Below are 16,673 nucleotides of genomic sequence, written 5' to 3'. Positions count from 1 at the left end.
GAGACCTTGTAGTGACCGAGACCTTGTATAGTGACCGAGACCTTGTAGTGACCAAGACCTTGTAGTGACCCAGACCTTATAGTGACCGAGACCTTGTAGTGACCCAGACCTTGTAGTGACCGAGACCTTGTAGTGACCGAAACCTTGTATAGTGACCGAGACCTTGTAGTGACCGAGACCTTGTATAGTGACCGAGACCTTGTAGTGACCGAGACCTTGTAGTGACCGAGACCTTGTATAGTGACCGAGACCTTGTAGTGACCAAGACCTTGTAGTGACCCAGACCTTGTAGTGACCGAGACCTTGTAGTGACCCAGACCTTGTAGTGACCGAGACCTTGTAGTGACCGAGACCTTGTATAGTGACCGAGACCTTGTAGTGACCGAGACCTTGTAGTGGCCGAGACCTTGTAGTGACCAAGACCTTGTATAGTGACCGAGACCTTGTAGTGACCAAGACCTTGTAGTGGCCGAGACCTTGTATAGTGACCGAGACCTTGTAGTGACCGAGACCTTCTAGTGACCGAGACCTTGTAGTGACCGAGACCTTCTAGTGACCGAGACCTTATATAGTGACCGAGACCTTGTAGTGACCGAGACCTTGTATAGTGACCCAGACCTTGTAGTGACCAAGACCTTGTATAGTGACCGAGACCTTGTATAGTGACCGAGACCTTGTAGTGACCGAGACATTGTAGTGGCCGAGACCTTGTAGTGACCGAGACCTTGTGTAGTGACCGAGACCTTGTAGTGACCAAGACCTTGTAGTGACCGAGACCTTGCTTAATTTTTGTGGTCGCTTGACCCCAGATGCTCTCCTACCTCCACCTCCGACCATATTGGGATCTTCTTTCACCATATTGAGATCGTTACTCAAAAAGAGGTCCAACATAGCATATCCACTTGTGGGTTTTTGCACAAGTTGTGTCAAAAAGCAATTCTGGACTAGGTTTAGAAAATCCTTTATCTGCTCTGCTTCAAGACATAGTATAGAACCACCTTTAGAGGCCATTTTTCCACGCAGAGCGGGGGTTGGTCTTTTTTTGGGCACCGTAGTCCCCTTTTTGAAGCAATGTTTTATGGCCGGATGCCCTTCCTGCCACCAACCCTGTTAGTCGCCTCTTGTGACACACAGGGAATTACCAGTGAGCTGGTACTCAATTTGCCGACCTCGGAAGGATGACAGGCTGAGTCAACCTCCTGGTGTTAATTCAGTGATTGCCTGGGATTTGAACCCAGGATCCTCGGATCCCAAGCCGCACCCTAACCACTAAGGCAACACCAGGCTTGGCTGCTAACTTAACTTGACCGCTAAGTCAAGACATAGTATAATAGTTAGTATTTGCTTACATATCCCTTGTATGCAATAACTGCATCGAGCCTGTGATCCATGAACATCACCAAACTCTTGGTATTTTCCTTTGAGATGTTTTTCCAAATCTTTACTGCAGCCATTTTCAGTTGTTGTTTGTTTTGCGGGTTTCTGACTTTCGTCTCCTCTTCGGCAAGTGAAATGCTGCTCCATTGGATTCAAATCAGGAGATAGACTTGTCCAGTCTAAAACCTTCCACTTTCTCCACCCTCACCCAATGAATTCTTTGGTTGCGTTGGCAATGTGTTTTGGGTCTTTGTCTTGTGTAATGTCTTTGTCTTGTGTAATGTCTTTGTCTTGTGTAATGTCTTTGTCTTGTGTAATGTCTTTGTTATAAAGATGCGGACACGCAGAGAGCATCAAGCACTATCTTTATTCCATGCAACGGCAACACAGGCTTCAGTCGGCCCCGCCCACAGCGGCCTCCCTCGGACCCGCCCACAGCGGCCTCACTCGGCCCCACCCACAGCGGCCTCACTCTGCCCCGTCCACAGCGGTCTCACTCGTCCTCGCCCACAGCGGCCTCCCTCGGCCCCGCCCACAGCGGCCTCACTTGGCCCCGCCCACAGCGGCCTCCCTCGGCCCCGCCCACAGCGGCCTCACTCTGCCCCGCCCACAGCGGCCTCCCTCGGCCCCGCCCACAGTGGCCTCACTTGGCCCCGCCCACAGCGGCCTCCCTCGGCCCCGCCCACAGCGGCCTCACTCTGCCCCGCCCACAGCGGCCTCCCTCGGCCCCGCCCACAGCGGCCTCACTCGGCCCCGCCCACAGCGGCCTCACTCTGCCTCGCCCACAGCGGCCTCCCTCGGCCCCGCCCACAGCGGCCTCACTCGGCCCCGCCCACAGCGTTCTCACTCGGCTCCGCCCACAGCGGCCTCATTCTTCCCCGCCCACAGCGGCCTCACTCGGCCCCGCCCACAGCGGCCTCCCTCGGACCCGCCCACAGCGGCCTCACTCGGCCACGCCCACAGCGGCCTCACTCCGCCCCGCCCACAGCAGTCTCACTCGTCCTCGCCCACAGCGGCCTCCCTCGGCCCCGCCCACAGCGGCCTCACTCTGCCCCGCCCACAGCGGCCTCCCTCAGCCCCGCCCACAGCGGCCTCACTCGGCCCCGCCCACAGCGGCCTCCCTCGGACCCGCCCACAGCGGCCTCACTCGGCCCCGCCCACAGCGGCCTCACTCTGCCCCGCCCACAGCGGTCTCACTCGTCCTCGCCCACAGCGGCCTCCCTCGGCCCCGCCCACAGCGGCCTCCCTCGGCCCCGCCCACAGCGGCCTCACTCGGCCCCGCCCACAGCGGCCTCGCTCTGCCTCGCCCACAGCGGCCTCCCTCGGCCCCGCCCACAGCGGCCTCACTCGGCCCCGCCCACAGCGTTCTCACTCGGCTCCGCCCACAGCGGCCTCATTCTTCCCCGCCCACAGCGGCCTCACTCGGCCCCGCCCACAGCGGCCTCCCTCGGCCACGCCCACAGCGGCCTCACTCTGCCCCGCCCACAGCAGTCTCACTCGTCCTCGCCCACAGCGGCCTCCCTCGGCCCCGCCCACAGCGGCCTCACTCTGCCCCGCCCACAGCGGCCTCCCTCAGCCCCGCCCACAGCGGCCTCACTCGGCCCCGCCCACAGCGGCCTCCCTCGGACCCGCCCACAGCGGCCTCACTCGGCCCCGCCCACAGCGGCCTCACTCTGCCCCGCCCACAGCGGTCTCACTCGTCCTCGCCCACAGCGGTCTCACTCGTCCTCGCCCACAGCGGCCTCCCTCGGACCCGCCCACAGCGGCCTCACTCGGCCCCGCCCACAGCGGCCTCCCTCGGCCCCGCCCACAACGGCCTCACTCGGCCCCGCCCACAGCGGCCTCACTCTGCCCCGCCCACAGCGGCCTCACTCTGCCCCGCCCACAGCGGTCTCACTCGGCCCCGCCCACAGCGGCCTCACTTGGCCCCGCCCACAGCGGCCTCACTCTGCCCCGCCCACCTCGGTCTCACTCAGCCGACCACGGCACAACATCTTGCTGCATGGTGAAGCGCGGCTCAATGACTTTGGAGGCATTTTCTTGTACATAGGAAGACAAAATGTTTCTGGACACTTCTGAATTCATTCTGCATTCATTGGTTGCCCGACTCGAATACACCATCGATGGGTCTGATTCAAAGGAGAAGCATGGTATTCGGCTCGAGAACCTTTAATTGTGACGTTGATGAGGATAAAGGAAAAATGCTATTAATCAAATAAATAAATGAGAAAAATAGATGTGTGTGTTTGATTGACCATGTACTTCAGCCTTCTGGCTGAGGGGCAAGTATATGCTCATGGGACAGTCTTGTTGGAATGTGTACTTTGGCCATAGTTGAATGTCCACGTCCCAAGTTGTTTAGAAATTTTGATTTTTAAAAAACTTTTTTTTAATGTAAAAAGGTCTCTCATGAGGGACCACTCCTATTTAGAAGTGGTCCAGTTGTATGACCATTTGTCTGACCACCAACGAACCCACCCTTCGTGGTTAGGATGTGTGTCTTTGATTGACCATGTACTTCAGCCTTCTGTCTGAGGTGCATAGGTATGCTCATGGGACAGTTTTCTTGGACTGTGTACTTTGTCTGTGGGGTCCCAAGCTGTTTAAATGTTTTGGCCCTGTCAAACTTTTAATATAAAGAAGGGCCAACAATCCCGATACACGTGTCTGTGGATGTGTGATGTCTCTCGGGGGGGGTTGGGGGGGGGGGCTAGTCTATAAAATTAAGAATTCAATGATATTGTTACGGACACGGCTTAAGATGTTATGATGGGCCGAGCGGAATGGCCGCCGTGTTCGCACAGTTTACCCGATTCTTCCCCAACTTACCCGATTCCACCCGACGTTGACCAAATCGCGCTATGCTAAATCAATGAAGGAAAGGACACAACGGCTGGGATAAATGAAACGACACAAGAGGTACAGTTCTCAAGACCTCCGGAGGAGGATATAATTGGTGGTGGAGAAAAGGGGTAGATTACAAGGTAAGAGGTAAAGCACAGAAGAGATAGGCACTTAGACACAATCTTATCTATCCCAGACAGACCACAGACAAACGGAACAAGACTGACTTACACAGGGATTGATGGCAGGGAAGGACAGGCAGTCGATAGCACAAGGTGCACCTTGGCTCAGGGGCAGAATCAAACACGGTCCGGTCCAGAGATGCGGGGAGGTATTGCAGCGCTCGGAGGTGGCGTCCTTCTCTCTCCAAGCTGAGGGCGCATCTGACGTCACCTCCCTCTTCATGCGCATGCTCAGCGGGGAGTGACACGCCCTCGGCTCGTTGGCTCCGCCCCAGATGGGATTGGTCCGCCGCTTCTATTGGGTGCGGGGGGTTACCGGGCTCCGCCCTTGACGAGGAGCTGACAGCGAGCCCCTACTTGGTAACCCCGTCGAGCACATGCTCGATGGCGGCTCGTTGGAAAGGCATGGTGCCCTCCCAACACCCCCCACCAACCAAGCCGGAGTGAGGGCGCACACTCCCCGCGCCGCCGCCGCTGTTGTTGTTGTTGCTGTTGCTGTTGTTGTTGCTGTACCATGAGGAAGAGCTGCGTTGAGGTATTGGGAGGTCCTAAACTTCCTAACGGTGCCATACAATCACATTCTGGTGCAACGAAGAGTCACAATTAATGGAAACGAGTCCTTAACTGACATAGACTAAGAATAACTAGCAAGATGTCCTATAGTTGTCTACATGAAATGCGGTGGACCTGGATGCGACATTTAATGGGGGAAATAGGGGGAGGTCGGGTCTACAGAGTGTTGTTTACAGAAAATGGGACGAGGGAATGGGGGATTGGGGATAGTTGGGAAGTATGGAGGAAATAGGGGAATATTTACAAGCGGATATGGATGGATGCCAATCTCATATCCGCAACATTGCACCCTTCTCTACCTCGGGGCGATTTTTACCTACGTTCGTGTGGCACTCAGATGTAGTTCCCTCTACTATTAACTCAACCCTGAGTGCGACAGTTTTACAGATGTTCACAAATGAGTAAATATGTCCCCCTGCGACGTTGCACCCTTCTCCTCACAGAAACACACCCACAGGATAACCGAATCACGGAAAGAATCCTCAAACTAAACATACAGCCGGTAGGGAGCATCATTTATACAAGACTACACTGATATTTACACTACGATCCAGGACCTGTTCTTTGAGGAACACATGCAGATGTTATGCATAGAGAGAGAGCACGCATGCCAGCATCGATACACCAACCCACGAGTGCCCTGTGGCCTTACGGCCTTTAATAATGTGCAGAGCACCCCATCCAAGCACCAAAAGCACCACCCCATACACACAGTCAGCACCATCCGGTGCACCAATAAAGTGTTCATAGTCACCGGTGGTGTCGCAGCCGGCCGATGTTCTGCCGCTGGTCTTGCCTTCTCTTGGCCTTCTGGCTTCTTTAGGAATAAAGAAAGGCGCCAACCGCGTCCATTTCTAAATTGTGGCCATCAGGGGGGCCAACTATGAACAGGGTTCACCTGTATGGCATAGGTGCCACGTTGACCCAGAGGTCCATCAACGGGTGGTGCTTGCCCGCAAAAGAACTGCGGTCCATTGTGGGCGGCCACAAAAATTGCGGTCCATATGGTGTATCGATCCAGGCAGCAAGCAGCGAAAGTACAAGCCCACAACTGCGGAGCCAGCACCTCTCTCTCCTCTCTCTCTGCCCCAAGCCAGATCCTCGGAGGTGGGAGACAAAAGAAACAAGTGAGTAAGGTGGTAAGGGCGCAAAGGTGCACGCAATACAAGGTAATGCACACTGGGGGCACATGGGAACCAGGTGAGACAGGTACGTTCCTACCGTACGCCCCCCCCCCCCACCAGGTAACCTACATTGCCCCTCCCTTACCCCTTACTGTATCCACAAAACACAACACTACCCATAAACATCTACTTTACACATCAACAAACGTCGCTACTGTCTTCCCCGTTCCTCCCATAAACCAAATTCGTCTTCTCTCCCTCCTAACCAATCAAATTTGCCATTTCCAACTCAACATCAAAATTTGCCATCTCCAATTCAACATCAAAATTTGCCATCACCAATTCATCATCAGTCCCTCCTAAGGAGGGAGAGATGGAATCACCCCAATGTCTCATCCACGTCGTGATGCGTCTCACAAATCCACACAGCAATTCTCCTTTCCTGCAACACAAAACAAAGAAAACACAGGTGTGGAGTCATCATCATCACCTCAGGTAAGTGGCTGCGTATGGTGCGACAGGTTCATCAATCCTAACTATTTCCTAAATGACTTTAACAACTTTACATTACCCGGGGTCTTTCCCTGCCAATCCATTGGCCAACTTACACTATGGGTTCTAAAAACCAATTCCCATTGACCAAACTGTGGTGCTTCTCAATTTGGGGTCTCACTCCCCCGATTCATCTCCCGGTGCCCTCGCACAATTTCTGGGCTGCGACGTGTAGCTCTCCCAGCAGGTCTACCCACCTGCACACCTCCACCACTGTAGTTGCCACCCGAGCTTACCTCGCTCCTCACCCTAACCTAACTAACTGGGGAAGACCCCTCCTGGTTCTGTCACCCCTTGGTGCCCTCTGGCACTGGGCTACCCGGGTCCGTCCTCCGGATCCTCGGGCCCCATCCACAACAACTACCGGCTCCCAGAGCCCACCTGCGGCCTCACCTGGCCGACATCCTCACAGTGGTGGAGTGCCCAACCAACTACACACACTAACAGGCTACACGCCCAGCCATTTCCACAACACTAATGCACCCATCCAAATACCATTCTGTCACCCGCACCACAGATGCCAATATCCAACCACAATTTACCTATACCCTCTACCTAACACTTACACTACCCGCCCCGGGTATCCGTGATGGGGGTCCACTCTTCCCCCATTCACACCTTCGCACCATGCACACCACTCCGTACCACTTACTCCAACTCTCTCCACACCACTCATTCCAATACTCCATGTATTCCACACACCTGTACTTGCACACCGGTGCTCTCATACTTGGTGCCGCCTGCACCCTTCTCTCCCCCAAGCGCATTCGCGCTGATCCACACACTCACTACTCATACACTGCTCCACACACCTTTCCAGTTCTCACCCAGCATCATCTCATCTAACTACTCCCCTCTGAAACTTGCGCTTCCCAGTCGTCCCTTTAAACTATTGCGCTCCCACGTCATTATCATCCATACTAATCTACCTGCGTCCCCACTACAGGTATCCTTGTCACTAACTAACCTTAACGTCACCTAATGTCATCTTCGCTAGATCCCTACACATGATATATCCTAACCCACCCGGGCTAGTTTTCACTGCCATACACCCCATAATCTATAGCGCATTTGCCCCACTTCATGGGAAGGGTGGCAGGGATGCCACCCTTACCCACCGGGCCCATCGCTCATCAATCCCCCAGTCCTCTGGCACTAATAAGCCCCCCTTATTCAGAGGTACTGGGTCCCGCCTCGGCATCTAAAGCCGAGGCAATCCACGGGGGCGCCTGCTCGCCGGTGTAAGGCCTTCTAGTTTCCCGGGGTCTGGCGGGGGGGGGGGGGGGTGTCTGGGGTCGGCTAACCCGCTCCCCCCTGGGCGGAGTTAAGGACCTCAACCGCCGGGGATCATCCCGGCGCGTGGCTCGACAGTGCCGCGCCAGGTGACCCAGACGGTTGCAGGTATAGCACCTCACCTGATAAGGTGCTTGTCTCCGGAATTCCAAATTTCCCCCCCTGAAGGTCCGAATTGGATTACCCGCTCGTGGTCCACCGCGGGCCACCTCCGGGGCCGCCTGCCATGGTCCAGGTCCCGCCAGGCGTTGGTCCACCAGCCTCCGGACCATGCCCGCCAGGTCAGGACTCACGTCGGGGGCAGGCCCCCTAAGGGGTCCGCCCTCCATCGGGGGTCCCACCTGGCGGACCGCCATTGCGTGACGCTCGCTCCCCCAGGCCAGGGGCCTCGCTGCTTCCCAACGGGCTGCAGCGTCAGCCGCCTGGCTCAAAGTCTGCGGGCGCCACATGGCGAGCTGTTGCCGGAGCTCAATATCCGGGAGGGCCTGGATAAAATGGTCCAGCGCCAGGCTTTCCCGGGAATCCGCTGCCATGCTAGCATGTGCGATCCCCACTGCGCGGCGAATGTCGTGGGCAAGTTCCCCGATGGCTTCCTGGGGCTTGCGTTTTCGCAGCGCGAGCTGAGCTTTAACAAGCTCGCTCTGCTGTTCAATGCCGAATCGATTAATTAGGGCGTCGCGGAGGGCTGGCAGGGTGAGAGCACCCGGTGGTAATGCCGTCAGCACCTCCGCCGCCGCGCCGCGCAATGCGGCCACCAGGTGTACTCCACCTTCGTCCTCACCCCAACCGTTGCCCTTACACACACAGTCAAACTGCGCCAGGTACGCTCGTAGATCACTCTTGCCGTCATATGGCGCGAGTGGGACCTTGTGGGACCACCTCGTATGCGAGTCGTTGCCCGCCTGCCGGACCCCTTGCGTCGCCCCTTGCGGGGTCAGCGCGGGGCCGAACCGGCCGGGCCCCCACAGTACATTACCCCCAAGGGGCTCTCGTGCCTCCCCTGTCCCTCTAAAAACTACCCCTGTTGGTGTCGATGCATGGGTCACACTTCCGCAACCCGCTACCCATTCCATACCACCACAACCTTGCTCACTCACACCTCGCACCTCTCCCATCACCGGACCCTCTCGCTCGCACCCTCGTTCCATACCCTCCGGACCAGCCATACACCTCACTCTTGGCCTCTCACGAACATCCGGGTCTATCTCGACCCCCAAGCTTATTAAATCACCTGGCGCATCATACGCACGACCATATTGGTCACCACTTACACCGGGTCCTCTTTCTCTTCGCTTCTCCTCCATCACCTGCGAATCCCTCATCCGGTTAATGAGCACCTCATCACGATCCGAACACAGACTTTGGACCAATTATTTTACTTCCTCCTTTATCTCTTTCTTATCCTCTCTCCGTCGCTTCTTAATTTCGCTCACCCCTTCTTCCACTTCTTCTAATTTCTGCTTCACCTCCTTCATCTCCTCGTGCGCCCCCTTAAGTTCTTCCTCTAACTCCACCTTATTTTTTTCTATGTGCTCCCGCACCTCCCGCTCTTTAACCTCCATCACCTCTACCACCTTGTTCATTTTCCTCGTCAGGTCCTCATGTACCGTCTGACACTCTTTTTTAATTACCCCTACGTCCTTTTTCATCTCCTTCTGTGTCGATTTTAAACCCTCTATTACCGCTGTGTTCTTCTTTACCTGGTCCCCCAACTCCTTTTGTCCCACTGTCAGTTGTTCTACTCCCAGCGTCAACTCCTCTATACCCCCTTGCAATTTTACAGTCCCCTTTCTCACCTCCTTCTCCATGCGCTCCTTACAGTGCCTCACCTCCTCGCGCACTCCTCCGACCTCCTCACTCACACCTCTTCTGATCTCCTCTCCCATCACTTGCATCTCCTGCCCAGATGCCACCCTCATCTGCTCCATTTCCTCCCTGTGAGCATCCAATTTAGTTTCTACCCCCATTCTGACCCCCTCTATCTGCTGCCCCATTTTTTAAACTTCCCTTTCCGCTTGGTCCCTCATGTCCCTCAATTTGCCTTCCATACTGTTTTCTAACCCCTCTAACCCATTTTTCACTCCCTCTATCTGATTCTCCTGGGCAGCCATTCTATTTTCCACCCCCATTAACCCATGTTTCACCCCTTCTATCCCATTGTCTAACCCCTCTAATTTCTTGTCTAATCCCTCACCGGTACCCCTCGCTTCGTCCCTCATTACCCCCATTTGGCCCTCCAATCGCTCACCCTGAGCATCCATCCGGTTCCCCATTACCCCCATTTGGCCCTCCAATCGCTCACCCTGAGCATCCATCCGGTTCCCCATTACCCCCAATTGCTCACTCTGCAGTTTGAGGGACGCCTGCATTTGCACCATAAATTGCTCCATGAGGGCCTGCATTTGGGCCATCCCTCCCACTTGTGCAGCGGGTGCGGCCGCCGTAGCCATGTGCGAGGTGCCATTTTGCGAACCTGCCGCCCTCACTGCTTCGCTCTCCTCTTATCCCTCAATTTGGTCCTGGATCGACCCTGCCTCACTCTCCTCTACCGGAACCCAGCCGTCTTGATCCGCCATAGCGCGACTTTCAAAATTCGGGTTTTTATTTTAAAACAAAACAAATTTCGGTCACTTGTAATTTTGAGCGCGTTAAGCGCGCTTCGGGTCCGATCTCACTCCTCGACACCAATTGTTACGGACACGGCTTAAGATGTTATGATGGGCCGAGCGGAATGGCCGCCGTGTTCGCACAGTTTACCCGATTCTTCCCCAACTTACCCGATTCCACCCGACGTTGACCAAATCGCGCTATGCTAAATCAATGAAGGAAAGGACACAACGGCTGGGATAAATGAAACGACACAAGGGGTACAGTTCTCAAGACCTCCGGAGGAGGATATAATTGGTGGTGGAGAAAAGGGGTAGATTACAAGGTAAGAGGTAAAGCACAGAAGAGATAGGCACTTAGACACAATCTTATCTATCCCAGACAGACCACAGACAAACGGAACAAGACTGACTTACACAGGGATTGATGGCAGGGAAGGACAGGCAGTCGATAGCACAAGGTGCACCTTGGCTCAGGGGCAGAATCAAACACGGTCCGGTCCAGAGATGCGGGGAGGTATTGCAGCGCTCGGAGGTGGCGTCCTTCTCTCTCCAAGCTGAGGGCGCATCTGACGTCACCTCCCTCTTCCTGCGCATGCTCAGCGGGGAGTGACATGCCCTCGGCTCGTTGGCTCCGCCCCAGATGGGATCGGTCCGCCGCTTCTATTGGGTGCGGGGGGTTACCGGGCTCCGCCCTTGACGAGGAGCTGACAGCGAGCCCCTACTTGGTAACCCCGTCGAGCACATGCTCGATGGCGGCTCGTTGGAAAGGCATGGTGCCCTCCCAACACCCCCCACCAACCAAGCCGGAGTGAGGGTGCACACTCCCCGCGCCGCCGCCGCTGTTGTTGTTGTTGCTGTTGCTGTTGTTGTTGCTGTACCATGAGGAAGAGCTGCGGGGAGGTATTGGGAGGTCCTAAACTTCCTAACGGTGCCATACAATCACATTCTGGTGCAACGAAGAGTCACAATTAATGGAAACGAGTCCTTAACTGACATAGACTAAGAATAACTAGCAAGATGTCCTATAGTTGTCTACGTGAGATGCGGTGGACCTGGATGCGACATTTAATGGGGGAAATAGGGGGAGGTCGGGTCTACAGAGTGTTGTTTACAGAAAATGGGACTAGGGAATGGGGGATTGGGGATAGTTGGGAAGTATGGAGGAAATAGGGGAATATTTACAAGCGGATATGGATGGATGCCAATCTCATATCCGCAACAATATATTCCTGGTATTTGCTGCCAGGAAAATCCTATGGAGATGTAGAGGGCTGGAGCTCTGCTAGGCTCGTGACTCATGATAGGAGGTGCATGTGCAACTGTTCAGCCAGATGAGCCTTTTTGATATAATGTGTGTGTATACATACAATTTCATGGGTTACAATTATAATTTCATGGGGTTTCCACACATCTTGTGGGATTGGAGACTAAAAGTGGAGAGGGGATTGATTCCTTTTGGTTGGGAGGGAGAGGGTGAGGACTTGGGTTGGGGGAAGGGAGCAAAGATGAGACAGAGTTGGGAGGGGGAGGTTGAGGCTTTGGGGGGAGGGGGTTAAGAAGCTGTGGTTGGGGGGGGGGGGAGGGTAGGGAGGGGGTTTGAAGGCTCGGAGTGGGGTGGATATTGACGGATGCCTTAGGGTTGGGAAGGGGAGGGTGAGGACTTGGAGTTTGGGAATTGGGGAGAGAGGGGGGTGGATGACTTATGGTTTGTGTGGGGTAGAGGGGAAATTTTTGAGGACTTGAAATCACATTTTACACGTGTGTGTGTGTGTGTGTGTGTGTGTGTGTGTGTGTGTGTGTGTGTGTGTGTGTGTGTGTGTGTGTGTGTGTGTGTGTGTGTGTGTGTGTGGAGAGAGAGAGAGAGAGGTGTGGACATCAGGGTTTACAGGTCAAAGTGGGAGGGGAGATAGAACTCAAGAGTTGAGAGACCGGGATCAGGGGTCAACTTTACAGTTGACACAAACCGCCTCCGGTATTTATAAAGACTTGTCATCCATTGTGGTTCCTCGTTGCTCCGGTGTGATAAGTTTGACGGTTTTATGCAAATAGCAATTCCTTCAAATTCCAACATCATATGACGTCTGAGCATTAAACTTTTGGTGTACGAGTAATGCTCCGCAAATTCACTGTTCGAGTCTTCTCCGTGCTTCGTTCACCTCTGATATTTGATCTCAGGTGAGAGGCAACGTGGACGTGCAATGGCCAGGACACCAATAGCTTAGTCCACCCTTCCTGCGAGATTATCCATAATTGAATTTTGACTCGTGAATTGGTATAAATTTTGGTTGAAATGTATGGAAACCCATTTGCCATTGTGTTAAATGGTAACAGGTTCACCATGTTTTTTCGTTCAAACTTTTTGTAGATTAGCAGAACTATACATTTTTGGAATCTTCAGAGCATGAGGAATCCAAAAATCAATGTTGGCATTTGCACAGACACCTGCATGGCCGCAATTTTGGATTTTCAAAATGGCCGCCATAAAATACATAATTTACGCTATCTCGGCTTCTAGTCAACCTAGAATGTTATTTAAATATGCTAATCCTCTGTTTTCTGGGTCAAGAAAACCGTTGGTGGGATCGTTAGACTTCTAATCCTAACGCTTGCTTCACTTTTAGGACTTTCCAGATGACACTCAGGACAGTGATGAAGATCTGTAAAAGCATATTCCTGAACGGTATAGACCTAGTAGATCCTGTGTATAGGACTTATAGTTCAATCTGATACTGCCTATAACTTCCTATAACAACCTATAACTTCAACGGACTTGCAATATCATGTATTATGTAATACAGTTATATCACAAATATAAAGACAATGGTTTTCAATTACCTTTATTTGTTGCTTTTCTATAATCCTGAGCACTATTTTGAGGCCTTTATTGGATTCCTTGACCCAGAAAACATAGGATTAGCATATTTAATTAAGTTTCTAGGTTGGCTAGAAGCCGAGATAGCGCAAAATATGTATTTTATGGCGGCCATTTTTAAAATCCAAAATGGCGGCCATGCAGGTGTCTGTGCAAATGCCAACATTGATTTTCGGATTCTCCCTGCTCTGATGATTCCATAAATGTACAGGTTTGCTAATCTCCCAAAGTTTTGAACGAAATTATATTTGTTAACATAGTGAACCTGACTATGTGCTACTGGTGGACTTGCCAGGCCTTCTCTATGCCAGGTGTTACCTTTCCAAGCGGATGTTCGACGAATCCTTCCGCCTAATCGGTGGCAACATTTAAGATGTCTCCGCGTTTCTTGTAAACCCGACAGTTTGTGAAGCGCTCAAGGAAATCCAACTCAGAATTCCAAGATGTCAAGAAAATGCTTCTTTTCCAGTAAGTTTTCCAAGTGCACCTTCACCCAGGTGCTGCTTCAACGAACTGTTTGAGTAACATTCCTGGGATTCCTGCATCTGGATGGGAGTTCCTCCTTAAAAATTGCTCAGCATTGGCTCGCAATGGGCTCCGCACACGACATATAGGAAGTCGAGGTTGAGCTTTGCCTTTGCTGAACCTTGAGTCGAGATTGTCACGGACTCGCCAAGAGAGAGAGAGGAAGAGACCACCGGTTGGTTGGTTTTCCACGGACGAGTGCTGCCCACCTCTGCACACCCAACTGGAGCTTTGCTTCCCCCCTACTCCATAGTTCTTTAGGAATGCCAGCACGGGAACACGTGGTGTCTGGAGCGTAGCGGGCCTGCATTTCCTCCCACCGTTCCAATGAGCAGGAACACTGCTCCATTCTCTCTCTGCGTTTTTCTTCTCGAAGTTCAGGATAAAAGGGACTCTGTTTCCTGCCATGTACATCCATCTTGCTCTGCATGACTGAGGTTGGATTGTCCCCCGAACCCTCCACCATTTTTGTTTTGTCTGCTCTTATTTGTAACAAACAAATTGGGTTTTTGTTTTGTCCTCCACATTTGTTTTGTGATGAATGCCGCACATTTGTCCATCGCTTTAAGCCCCATTCCAACAGCTAATTTGAGGAAGTGTATGTATTCTCTCAGATATTTATAAACCAAAACGATGTTGACTCCATTTTTGTCCATTGCGTGTCCGTGGGCCTGGATGGCAAGGGCAACTTGCCGAGAAAGAAAATAAGAATACGAAAACTCCGAGGAGGAAGTGCGTCATGGCAGCACACTTTGTGTTCCTGTGCTTGGGAGTTGGTGAGGACAGTTCAGGATGGTCTCCAGGCGTTATAATAAGCTCGGGAGGAGATGCTGACATCAGCGTTGCCATGGCGCTGGCGTTGCCAAGGACGCGATCGCGAGCACTCGAGCATCGGGTGGCAAATGACTCGAGTAGACTAGGGGATCGTGGCCTCGCGAGCTGAGCCGGGTGGACGACATAGAGAAAGACCCGAGAGAGGCCTTCAGGAAGAGCGGGCGGAGACGGCGGATTTGCTCTTCTGCTCGAGTATCAAACAGAGGCTCGTTGGTTTCGCCGAAGGAGGATTTGTTCGGCTAGGGCAGCATGACTTCCGGCCAGGCATCCCGTGGTTTGTTCCAGTACAGGTAGCTCATTATGACGACCTTGCACCTCCTTTGGGCCTGGGCCGATTTGCTTGCGTCCTGCACTCATTGTGTCCTGGAAGCCTGTTTTTTGCTTCTTCTATTTCCCTTTTATCTGATTGGTCTTTAGAACATCAAACTACCTAAATTGATCTGTTCAAACTTAAATGTTATTTCTGTAGTTAGCTATCGACCAAAAGGTCTTCCTCAAAATTGGTCATGCCAGAATGAGGTCTATTGCTTCTGTAAAAGACACAAACTCTTGTTTTTGCCATCCTCGTAATTTAGTTTTAGTTTTAGATGACTGAAACCACAGCACGTGACCTGAGGACAACAGCATTGAAGCAACATCATGAGGGCCTCAGATTGATTGAAGTGCCATGTGGACATTTGGGACCACAAGGCTGCAGAGGTCCTACTGTATAAAGTATATCGCTTGGTCTTGCGTGCCATTCTGTCTGTCTTTCTGCTTTTCTGTCTATCTGTTTGTATGTCAATCGCCTGCAGCTCACAATTTCAAACCGATCATTACGAAACTTTAGCAAATGGCGGAGTTGCTCATAAGGAAGAAGCCTACTGATTTTGAGGTCAAAAGGTCCGACCGAGGCCAAAGGTCACCAACTTTCTCAAATTTCTAAAATCCTCACCTGATCCTCGAATTACCCGATTGACTTGAAATTAGAAGAGGATGTGCACATTTGGTGACTTAATTCAACCAGCAATTATTCTTGAGGTCAACGTAGGCCAAAAGGTCAACATAGGTCAAAGGTCAACACCTTAAGGTGGAATTTTAAAAATTCTTAATTTTCTTTCGATTGACTTGAAATTAGAAGAGGATGTGCACATTTGGTGATTTAATTCAACCACCAATTATTTTTGAGGTCTCAAGGTGAAAAGGTCAACATAGGTCAAATTTCTAAAATCGTCGATTTTCATCTGATTGACTTGAAATATGAAGAGGATTTGCATACCAGGTCACAGAATTTAACCACCAATATTTTTTCGGTCCACATAGGCCAAAGGTCAACTTTGACCTTTGGATTAAACTTATTTTAGGGATTTCGCAAGTATCGTGCTATGCATGTCATATTTCTTGTTTTCTTGTTTCAGTGTTCCTTGTTTGACGTCCTCTTCTCTCCCCTTCTCTTCTCAGTGCCTTGAATGATGATGGTCAGGACTTAGACCTTCGGCAGCAGAAACTTAACCGACAGGTGTGGATTGTCACCAGGAATGGTCAAAATCTTGTGAATGGAAACAACTATGTCCCTCTGGTTAAATAAACAGGAAAACAATCAATTAAGTCGTACATGCTTACATTCTAAATCTAATTCAAATGGGAAATAGAAGGAAGGGAATGATGGCAAAATACACCGCTCCAAGTATGTTTATAAACAGGTAAAAGTAATTGAAGTTAATTGAGATCATGATATGACCTTTTTATGACGTAGGTATCTAAAGGTGAATAGCATGATACATAAGTGGTCTATGCTGAGCTGCGCTACATGTTACCAGCAGGGGACCTGCATCGAGAACTCCATCGTTGTGAGAATCTGGTCCTTTGCTGGTTCTTTGCGAGAATCAAGTTCACCCAACTGCTCGAA

General features: G+C 52.1%; 1 protein-coding gene across 4 annotated transcripts in view; it reads left to right on the top strand.

Annotated features, from left to right (window-relative positions):
* Nucleotides 1-16,673, top strand: part of LOC137432292 (tubby-related protein 3) — a 50,057-nt gene that overhangs the window by 2,343 nt on the left and 31,041 nt on the right. Inside the window, exons 1-2 of one of the 4 annotated variants that reach the window (XM_068124105.2) lie at nt 14,263-14,388; nt 16,226-16,283. Coding sequence is in view for 2 of the 4 variants with exons in the window: in XM_068124104.2 (XP_067980205.2) it covers nt 15,035-15,075; nt 16,226-16,283 (99 nt within the window). In the remaining 2 variants the exon portion in view is untranslated. Of the gene's footprint in view, nt 1-14,262; nt 14,389-14,699; nt 15,076-16,225; nt 16,284-16,673 lie in introns of those variants that run through there. The other 3 variants (XM_068124104.2, XM_078783002.1, XM_068124103.2) reach the window with 3 other exon arrangements.

Source organism: Myxine glutinosa, chromosome 8 (genome assembly GCF_964187855.1).
Source record: "Myxine glutinosa chromosome 8, kmMyxGlut1.1, whole genome shotgun sequence".
Lineage (NCBI taxonomy): Eukaryota > Metazoa > Chordata > Myxini > Myxiniformes > Myxinidae > Myxine > Myxine glutinosa.
The sequence above is the reverse complement of the archived record's forward strand: the minus strand, read 5'-3'. Positions and strand labels throughout refer to the sequence as shown.